The sequence below is a fragment of the Castanea sativa genome, chromosome 6 (assembly GCF_040712315.1).
Source record: "Castanea sativa cultivar Marrone di Chiusa Pesio chromosome 6, ASM4071231v1".
Classification (NCBI taxonomy): Eukaryota; Viridiplantae; Streptophyta; class Magnoliopsida; order Fagales; family Fagaceae; genus Castanea; species Castanea sativa.
The window spans coordinates 45829232-45840105 of record NC_134018.1 but is presented as its reverse complement, the minus strand read 5'-3'; the positions used below and the strand labels follow the sequence as shown (position 1 = coordinate 45840105).

Genomic DNA, 10874 nt, shown 5'->3' with positions numbered 1-10874 from the left:
TGAATGTGTTGGGTGGTTACTCATCTATCTTTGATGGTCTACTTATGACGCAATGATCGTTCATTAAGATGGACGACCTTAATGATTTTTATGGACTCATCACTCATAAATTTGATTTTTTTTTAATATATAATTTTCAAATTAAATAAGTTTTGTATGAGCATTTTCTACCCCCAAAAAAAAAAAAAAAATTATAAAAGATGTACGTGAAAAAGGACAAAAGTTTGGAAAAGAACCTTCACATTTCATTTTCATCCCAACAATTTTTTTTTGGGGGGTTTGGTGAGTTCATGTTACAAAATATTTAAGAAAAAAAATGCAAAGACCTAAACTAATGAAAATTGCATAATAAATACAACTGTCACACACCCAAAAAAATAATTTCAAAAATATAAAGTCAAAGATTACATACATTTTTATTTTTTATTTTAATGAAGACATGAACAACTTGATTGATGATGGACATGTCAAATACGAAAGAATCTTCTATTGTCTGCTTCCTAACACAAGTCACCATAAGATAAGAGTTTGACTTGAAAAAAAAAAAAATTAATAATTAAAACCTTCTCTCTCTGTACGTTCATTTTCAACTATTAATGGTAACAATAGAAGTAAAGCACCCCATCCACTTCCCAACCCTCCCCCCATATCTCTCTCAATGGAGACGACACGTCAGCTTTTCATCTTCACTGCGGCGGCGCTGCTAATATACGCCGGGTGCGCATCCTCCGCCAAACAATGCTCCGACTGCGGCAACACCACAGTCCCATACCCACTCAGCACGAGCCCCACCTGCGGCGACCAATCCTACAAAGTCCGCTGCGACGCGGCGGCTGGCGGCGGCACGCTGGTGTTCGACTCCCTCAATAACACGTACCCAATCACTTCCATCAACCCTTCCGCCCAGCGCTTCGTGATCAAGCCCGCCACCTTGGTCTCCAACGCCACCTGCGTCACCTCCGATCTCGTCCACCAGGGTCTCCAGCTCAACAGCTCGCTCCCATTCAACGTCACCAGCAGCAACACCATCTTGTACCTCAACTGCACCGCCGACTTGCTCCGCTCGCCTCTAAATTGCTCTTCCTCGAGTCTCTGCCACGTGTACGCTAATTACACCAGGGGAGTCTGTGCCAACGCTCCGCTGTGTTGTACTTTCAGGGCTGGTGGGTCGTCCACTTCGTACATGATTCGGGTTAGGGAGTCCGGGTGCAGTGCGTACACGAGCTTTGTGAACTTGGACCAGAGTTTGGGAGTGGACCGGTGGGGTCAGCCGGGTTTGGAGATTCAGTGGGTGTCGCCGAGAGAACTGGTTTGTGGATCCCAAGTGGATTGTGACGATGGTGGGAACTCAACTTGTAGGCTTGACCCAACTGAGAGTGGGGTCAGGAGGTGCTTCTGTAACTCTCCACTTGTGTGGGACCCAATTCAAGGGGTCTGTGTCAAATGTGAGTTGCCTACTTGTCTTTTATTTTATTTTTTTATCAGTGGAGTATTGTGATTGGCTAACATGTTGGCAATTTTTTTTTGTGTTTTTGTGTAGATTGTCAAGATGCTCAGGGCTGCGGCAAAGCTGACAGGACAGCACTTATAGCAGGTAGTTTTGCTAGTAAAACCACCATCATTTTGTTTGGGTTGGCTTGCAATTATTTGTGGTTGATTCTTTTAAGTTACTACTTACTGCCTTTTCGTGGTTCTAGTTCTAGCTAGATAGCTCAATTGGTTCCATTCTAACTTATACCAAAATTAATTGGTATTTTAGTACGGTGATAAAAGATTCTCATTAAAATGGACTACGTAGGCTAAAACTCTCTCAAAATACAAATTTACTATCTTTAATTTTTTTTTTTTTGGAAGCCACTATCTTTTAAATTTTAGTTATGGCCATTGTTTTTATTTAAAAAAAATATTTTTTAACATAAGTCATTATTCGTTACACTTAAAACACGTGATTTTGGGGAATTCTAGAGGATGAATTTTTGTTTTTTTTGTTTTTAATTAATCTTTCTTGGTTGAAGAACTTTGATCCTTTCAAGATGGATAATATCCTTCCTGGACAAGCAATAATCGGGTGGCACACGGTTTCTTACTGGTCAAACAATAGAAACCAGGGGTGAGGTTTGAAATTTAAGCCAATTATTAGGTGCGAATTTCTCATAAGGAGTGCCATGTTCTCATTGTAATTTCTACGCTAAGCATGCTAAAGATTTTCTATTAGAGCTTTACTTCCTTTTTCCAAATTTGTTTATCTATTCTCTAGCTATGAGATGTAATAGGTATATGTAATATCAATCTCATAATAATCTTTGATTTGAGTAAGAATTTTTTATATGCAACTAGGACCTAATTCTTGCTTAGGTACAGAAACCTTCAACGCTGGTGATTGTGAAGTGGTGGTTTTACATAGTGAATGAAGTAGTTATCTTGACTTTCACACTGAGTATTATTAGTAAGTTACTAAGCACTAAAATTAAATTATAATTAGAAGTTAATTTGAATTTGATTTGGATGCTTTGACTTTAACATAATATATATGATATTTGACGATAAGTAAGCAATATCACTCATGTGCACACACACACATATATATACACACTAGTTACTTTGATAAATAATTAAATAGTTGGAATTTCCATTGGAGATCTTTGGAGCAAATTCGTACTTTTTCTTAGAAAAAAAAGTCATACTTAAGAGCTAGAAATTTCAATTTCGTAGGAGCCTCTACTCATCAAAATACAAAAGTGATTGCAACCAAATGAGCATGCAAATATACAAAAATTTCTGCACTATTACGTCTAACAAAAATGCAAATATTTTGGTGTAGGCTTAACTTCTGGCCTTGGTGCGACGCTATTTCTAGCCATCATCGCCATCCTACTCTATAAACGCCATAGGCGCATCATAGAAGCACAAGAACGCCTGGCCAAAGAGCGCGAAGATATCCTAAATGCTAGTGGTGGAGGCAGAGCTGCGAAATTATTCACTGGCAAAGAAATCAAGAAAGCAACACATGATTTTTCCAAGGACCTCCTCCTAGGTGCTGGCGGGTATGGTGATGTCTACAAAGGCTTTCTACAAGATGGCACTGTTGTAGCTGTTAAGTGTGCCAAGCTTGGAAACACCAAAGGCACTGATCAGGTCCTCAATGAGGTCCGAATTCTATGCCAAGTTAATCACCGGAGCCTTGTACACCTTATAGGTTGTTGTGTTGAGTTAGAGCAGCCTATTTTGGTCTATGAGTACATTGAGAATGGAGCGCTTTTAGAACATCTGCAGGGTCTAAAACATGGTGGGCAAGGCCAACTTACTTGGAGCCACCGTCTCCGCATTGCTCATGATGCTGCTGAAGGTCTTGCTTATCTCCATTCATCTGCTGTTCCTCCAATATATCACCGTGATGTCAAGTCTAGTAACATTTTACTTGATGAGAAATTGAATGCTAAGGTTTCTGATTTCGGGTTATCTAGGTTGGCTCATACTGATATGAGTCACATCTCAACGTGTGCTCAAGGAACTCTGGGATACCTTGATCCTGAATATTATAGAAACTACCAGTTGACCGATAAGAGTGATGTTTATAGTTTTGGAGTCGTGTTGTTGGAGCTATTGACGTCTCAGAAGGCGATTGATTTTAATAGGGCAGCAGATGATGTGAACTTGGCAATTTATGTGCAGAGAATGGTGGAGGAAGAAAGGATAATGGATGTCATTGATCCGTTGCTAAAAGAGGGAGCAACCACTTTGGAGATGGAGACCATGAAGGCTTTGGGTTTTCTGGCAGTGGGTTGCTTGGAAGAACGTAGACAGAACCGGCCTTCCATGAAAGAAGTTACTGAGGAGATTGAGTACATCATAAGCATTGCTAAGGCAAAGGCTGTAGAGAATTAGCAGTATCCATGGACATTGGGATGAGTCATGATTGGTGTTTGTTTTTGTTGTAGTTATGTCTCCTACCTATGACATGATTTCGTTTAGCTTATGACGTATATGGGTGTGCATCACCTTAGTTTTGGTTTGATAATAAGATATAATCTGTACTTTTGATGGTTACTAGTCCATTCAGGCGTGACATAGCTTTATTACCTCCCACGTTTAGAGGCAGCTAGATGCAAGCAGAAATACTGGATAACAACTTTGAGAGTTCAAAGGTCGGGCAAAAATGAAAGGCAGACCTCACCCATGCTGGTCATAAAACAACCAATTTGACCCTGCCTACACCTTATATTTCTATTTACTGTCTCTCTTGAAATTTAGGAAGAGCACCAACCATATTGGCAAAATTTCACTTAAAGTTGTTTGTAACAATCACATAATTAGTCACTTTTTTTTTTTAGCATTATATAATCAATTGTATGTTAATTAAGGTGGCAATTCATGTTAGTTGTTTATATTGTATCGAGGTATGGGTATTCAAATACATGACTCAACCCTAACCCAATCCATTTAATTATCATATCAAACACCCTAAACGCTAACACAATCTATTAATTAAGTTTTATCAATATAACCATTAAAATTATTTTAATTACTAAATTATATTTAGAATTTAAATATATTTTTGAGAAAAATGACATGTATTTATATTAACAAGGCTACCACTAATTTAGATCTTTATCTTCTCCCACTTTCCCTCTTTTCATTTTTTCCCACATTAAAGACCCCAATTTACACTATATATATATTAAAGGATGTTTTAAGAATATTGGTTTAAGAAATATTTTTAAAAACTTTTTATGGGAAAATTAAAAAAAAAAAAGTAATTGATTTTTTTTAACAGATTTTTATATTGTCCATAAAAGTTGTATAAAATTTTTTCTAAAATGGTTTATTAAAAAATAAAAGCAAACAATATAAGTAATAAAATATGTAAACAATATGGAAATAAAGTGATAAACTAATGGATAACATTTTCAAATGGAAAAACCACTATGAAATAATTTAAATGGAGTCAATACTATACCGAAGACTGTTTTAGTTTGATTAGTAAGACGAAATATTTTGATACCAGTTGATACTGAGGTGTACTGTTTCATGTTTACTATTATAGATATATTAGACATATTAGCCCAATGTAATAGGCCCAAGTCCAATCCTGCTTGTACTAGTAGTCTAGGGTTTAGTTGCCTATATATACTCATGTTAGGATTCATTGTAACACATGTTATTGTACTACACTCTTATATAATAAAGATGTAACCCTTAAGGGATTCTTCCGTGGATGTAGGCCGACAAGACTGAACCACGTAATCTTCGTGTTCTTAATGTTCCTATTCTATGCTTCCACTTCCGCATTCACTCTAGCATATACAACATAGTATAACACGTTGCGTTGGTAATAATATATTTAACATGATATTAGAGCCAAACTTCTTTCTTGGCATCAAACAAACATCTCTAGCAAGCAAAGAAGATTCTCTCGTGCACACCACCGCCAGAAGTCACATATGCTTGTCTGCTGGATTTAGACTCCATGGCATCTCGCAGTTGTCATGGCTCACTGCTGTGTTTAGATCTTAAGCCTAAGCAATCCATGCCTCTCCCTGTCAGATCTGTGCACATCAAGCTTTTGCCTAATAAAACCAACCACACAGACGTGCCCCACGGCCTCCTGCGAGAAAAACCCAGAAGTCCAGTCTCCACTGAATGCTGCACGCACCTCCACGCGCTTACACCGTTTCGACCAACTTCTCCACACGCCGCTGCAGATTTCTCAAGTTCAGATCCTCCTATGGTTACACACGCCACCCTGATGGCCTTGTTGCCAGCCGATCTACAAACTTGTAAAATCTGGAGGTCATCGGATGTTACATGCACCTCCACGCGCCACCATAGCTTCTGGCTCCTACTCCATGCGTCGGAGAACATCGCACGCTTTTGCCACGGGTCGAAAACTGCCGCTGATGTCATCTGACGTCACTGGATGATGTCATCATTCCACATCAGCAGCCACGCAAGCACGTCCATGTCAACCCTAGTCCATGTCATTGTATGACGTCAGTGTCTCTGCTGTCCGGTACGTGGCCCAACCCGGACCATGTGCCGTTGACTTTTGCTGACCGTTGACTTTGACCTTTTGCGTTGACCATTGACCAAAAGTCAAAATTTCCGAAATGACCTATCTTGCTCAATTTTTCGCATAGATTCCAATTTTGGACTCCGTTTTTTCATTTGAAGCTCCAAAATTGGTCAATTGGCATATTCTTCATTGTGGTTTCTTCAAAGGCATTCTTCAAGGCATCTCCAAGAGATCTTCTCATGCTTATCCAACCTCAAGCCTTCATTGAACTTCCACCTTGAGTTTGAGGGAGGGTGTTAGAGATATATTAGACATATTAGCTCAATGTAATAGGCCCAAGCCCAATCCTGCTTGTACTAGTAGTCTAGGGTTTAGTCGGCTATATATACTCATGTTAGGGTTCATTGTAACACAGGTTATTGTACTACACTCATATAATAAAGATGTAACCCTTAAGGGATTCCCCCGTGGATGTAGGCTGACAAGGCTGAACCACGTAATCTTCGTGTTCTTAGTGTTCTTATTCTATGCTTCCACTTCCGCATCCACTCTAGCATATACAACATAATATAACACGTTGCGTTGCTAATAATATATTTAACATTTACCGCTAATTTTATATATTTAAATATATATAAATTTATTTATTTGTATATTCATTGGTCACAACTTATTTCATTTATTAAAACATTTAAAATTATGAGGGCGTTTGGATAGGCAAACGTGCGTCCACGTCCAGAGTTTTTTTTTTTACGCGTGTTTGTTACTGTTCATTGGCCATGAACAGTGATTTTAGGCCAATGAACAGTAACTTTTTGCATGAACAGTGTTTTTTACCCATTTAAAAATTATTTTGCTACAGTGTTTTCAGTTTTCAGTAATAAGTTCTATCCAAACAGACCCTATATATATTTTTTAGAAGAAGTTCATATCTCATTTAATATGCTAATTTCTAACTAAAATGTCAATTTATTGAAAATAGTTGACAATTGATGTTCATATACTTAAATGATACTCTAATAATAATAATTAAAAAAAAAAAAGAAGAAGCAAACCTGAGGCTTGTTTTGTGTATTTATAATGCCATAGTGGTATTCTAAATAATAATAATAACAATAAAGAAGAAGAAGAATTTTGTTGAGCGGTGCTTTTTTTATTTATTTATCGTTTTTAGCCTTCATCACTAGTGCCACACTCACCATCATCAGTATGATGCTGCTGCCCTAGTGGTATTCAATTACATGGCAGTGGCAATAGCTAGAAACTATAATGACTATTTGTACTTAAAGTGAAGGCCTAGGGACCAAAAATAAGAAAGTTGTATTCATAAATATCAATAATAATAATAAAGAAGAAGAAGAGTTCTATTGAGTGGTGCTTTTTTTTTTTTTTTTTTTTCGTTTTTAGCCTTCATCACTAGTGCCACACTCACCATCATCAGTATGATGTTGCTGCCCTAGTGGTATTCAATTACATGGCAGTGGCAATAGCTAGAAACTATAATGACTATTTGTACTTAAAGTGAAGGCCTAGGGACCAAAAATAAAAAAGTTGTATTCATAAATATCAGCCAGACAACATTAATTTTAGCTTGAGAGATTAGTTGAGTACACAAATTATTTGTAGGTAAAATGAGAATAGTTGTGTTACAGCCAAGGAATTATAACAAAGAAGACTTTGCAAGTTGTGCAAACTGGGAAGAGGAGAGCTAAGATTGAAAAGTAAGTAGTTCAAAATTCAAGATGCTTTACAAAAACATGAAAGGGATGAAGTAGATGCAATAGGTTTCAATTTAATAATATCCGAAATATATAGACATTTTTTGTACAAAACAAAGCTACCACACTAACAATACTGTGAAGAAGAATTTTGTTAAAAAATTTTGTGTAAAAATTTTGTGCTTATAGCATTAATCATGCTTAATATATGTTAATCATTTAACTTATTTAGAAAAATGCTAGTGGTTGGCCATAAAAACCAATAAAAATTTTGGCCACAGCAATAACTTATAAAAAACATTTGTAATTCATTTATTTTACTTACTCTTTCTCTTTTATAAATAGATCACATTGTCACTTTAGAAATGCACCAGTACTCACCCTTCTTCCTCAACTTCCTCTTTTCTCTCTTTCATCTTTTCTTCTCTTCTCCTTTCTTGTTCCCTTCCCCAACCCTCACTTTCTCCTCCAGTGAGGTCCTCAACCAAAGCATTATTCTTTGTGCTCCACGACCTATTCTTCATGGCTAGGCCTCTCTCTCCAGTCCTTGCTTAGAACACTTGAGGAGAATATAGAAAACGATGTCCTTGCCTTTGCGGTATTGGTGTTGCTGCTTTCGTTCAAACACTAAAGAGGTTTTTTTTTCAACACCTTAATTTATTTTTTCAAATCCAGTTTTTGTTATTTCTTACCCTTTTTTGTTATTTTTGAGATTGGCTAGTTTTTGGCCAATCACAAGCACTTCAGTTTTAAATTCCCTCTCAACTTCCCTCACCATATTGTCTAGCTTCTTGACAGCAACATATTTGTGTATGACTTGATGCTAATATCCCTTTTTTGTGAAAAAAAATTACTCAGTACTTTTTTTTGATAGGATTTACCTAGTACTTGAATTCTTGAAAGTAAAGTACCATACAAAAAGAAAAAAGACGAAGAAAAAGAAAAAAATAAATCACTCCACAGTTGATTTACACTCTAAATATTAATTGTTGTCTTAAATATTTATAATCCACTTAATAATATAAAATTTACAAAAGAAAAAAAAGTGAAAAAAAAAATTTACCCAGTACTTGATTTTTTGAAAGTAAAGTACCATACAAAAAGAAAAAGGAAAAAAAGAAGATAAAGATAAATCACTCCACATTTCATACTCTAAATATTAATTACTATCTTAAATATTTATAATCCACTTAATAATATACAATTTACAAAAGAAAAAAAAAGTGAAAAAAAAACTACTTGGTACTTGATTTCTTGAAAATAAAGTACTATACAAAAAGAAAAATAAAATAAAGAGAAATCACTCCACAATCTAAACTCTAAATACTAATAACTATCTTAAATATTTATTATCCACTTAATAATATAAAATTTACAAGTGAAAAAAAAAAAGAAAAAAAAATTACCTAGTACTTTATTTCTTGAAAGTAAAGTACTATATAAAAAGAAAAAGAAAAAGCTAGATAAGATAAAGATAAATCGTTCCATAATCCATTATCTAAATACTAATAATAATCTTAAATATTTATACTCTACTTAATAATATAAAATTTACAAAAGAAAAAAATTTCTAGTACTTTATTTCTTGAAAGTAAAGTACCATACAAAAAGAAAAGGAAAAAGAAAAAAAAATCACTCCACTGCCCACAGTCCACACTCTAAATACTAATTACTATATTATATATTTATAATCTACTTAATAATATAAAATTTACAAAAGAAAAAAAAGGTGAAAAAAAAATTTACCTAATACTTGATTTCTTGAAAATAAAATACTATACAAAAAGAAAAAGGAAAAAAAATCACTCCACAATTCACACTCTAAATAGTAATTGCTATTTTAAATATTTATAATCCACTTAATAATATAAAATTTGCAAAAAAAAAAGTGAAAAAAATTTACCTAATACTTGATTTCTTCAAAGTAAAGTACTATACAAAAAGAAAAAGAAAAAGATAAAGATAAATCACTCCACAATCTACACTCTAAATACAAATTATCATCTTAAATATTTATAATTCACTTAATAATATAAAATTTACAAAAGAAAAAAAATGAAAAAATTTATGCAGTACTTGATTTCTTGAAATTAAAGTACTATACAAATAGAAAAAAAAAAGATAAAGAAAAATCACTTTACAGTCCATGCTCTAAATACTAAATACTATCTTAAATACTTATAATTCATTTAATAATATAAAATCTACAAAATAAAAAAAAAAGTGAGAAAAAATTTACCTAGTACTTTATTTCTTAAAGTGAAGTACCATACAAAAAGAAAAAGAAAAAGAAAAGATAAAGATAAATCACTCCACTGGACTCTAAACACTAATTACTATCTTAAATATTTAAAATCTGCTTAACAATACAAAATTTAGCTGCACAGAGCTTTAACCTTTTTTGAGGATAAATAGCAAACACAGAGGTTTAACCTTTGATGTACACAAATGTGGGATGGGTCAAACCTTGTAGGTTTAGAGTTACACGTGAGTGGAGAGTTCAAACTTAGGTCATAAATCATAAAGGCTGGGTTAGGCTTGTTGTCTATTTTGAGAAGGTAGTCATTTGTTTTTAGAGAATTAAATTTGTTTGGTCTAATTGTCAAAATGTAGATAAAATTTAGAAACCCTGCAATGAAAGAATTTATATTAAGCTACCAAATGATGAATTTAACTCAAAAAATTAACCTAAGAGCATCTCCAATAGCTTAGGTAAAGGCAAAATATTGTCTATAATAGAGAATGAGACCATAAAAATAGTCTCCAATGGATTCTCTATACATGATTTTTTTTTTTGCTAATGAACAGTAGCTCATCAAATCTGATGGGCTACTATTCATTCTTCAAATGTTTTTTTCTATTATAATAATCAGATATTGAATAAAAAAATATTGGAAGATGTATAGTTGTTAAAAAAAGTAAAGAATGAATGAAGAAATAATATTTAAATGAGATAGAGAATGTGATAGATAATCTATTGGAAAGTATATTTGAAAAAGTGAGTAGGTAATAACTAAATGTTACTGTTTATTCTCTAAACAGTACAAAAATTTAGAGAATCTGCTGGAGCTCTATGAGGTAATATAACAAAGAGACTCCAGGGACAGAAAAACGAAAACCTAAAACCACCACTACTAGCAAAA

General features: G+C 34.3%; 1 protein-coding gene across 1 annotated transcript; it reads left to right on the top strand.

Moving 5' to 3' along the window:
• Positions 1-354: 354 nt before the first annotated feature.
• LOC142640833 (wall-associated receptor kinase-like 20) lies at positions 355-4047 on the top strand. The gene is made up of 3 exons (XM_075815121.1): positions 355-1445; positions 1541-1594; positions 2822-4047. Exons 1-3 carry the CDS (start codon positions 659-661, stop codon positions 3883-3885), a joined length of 1905 nt encoding a protein of 634 aa, XP_075671236.1. The 5' UTR covers positions 355-658; the 3' UTR covers positions 3886-4047.
• Positions 4048-10874: the final 6827 nt, after the last annotated feature.

What these genes read in the sequence shown, in the direction of transcription:
- LOC142640833 (XM_075815121.1), top strand. Translation starts at nt 659, where the DNA reads ATGGAGACGACACGTCAGCTTTTCATCTTCACTGCGGCGGCGCTGCTA. An exon ending in TCAAGGGGTCTGTGTCAAAT is followed by an intron (nt 1,446 to 1,540) that starts GTGAGTTGCCTA and finishes GTTTTTGTGTAG; the next exon opens with ATTGTCAAGATGCTCAGGGC. An exon ending in CAGGACAGCACTTATAGCAG is followed by an intron (nt 1,595 to 2,821) that starts GTAGTTTTGCTA and finishes ATTTTGGTGTAG; the next exon opens with GCTTAACTTCTGGCCTTGGT.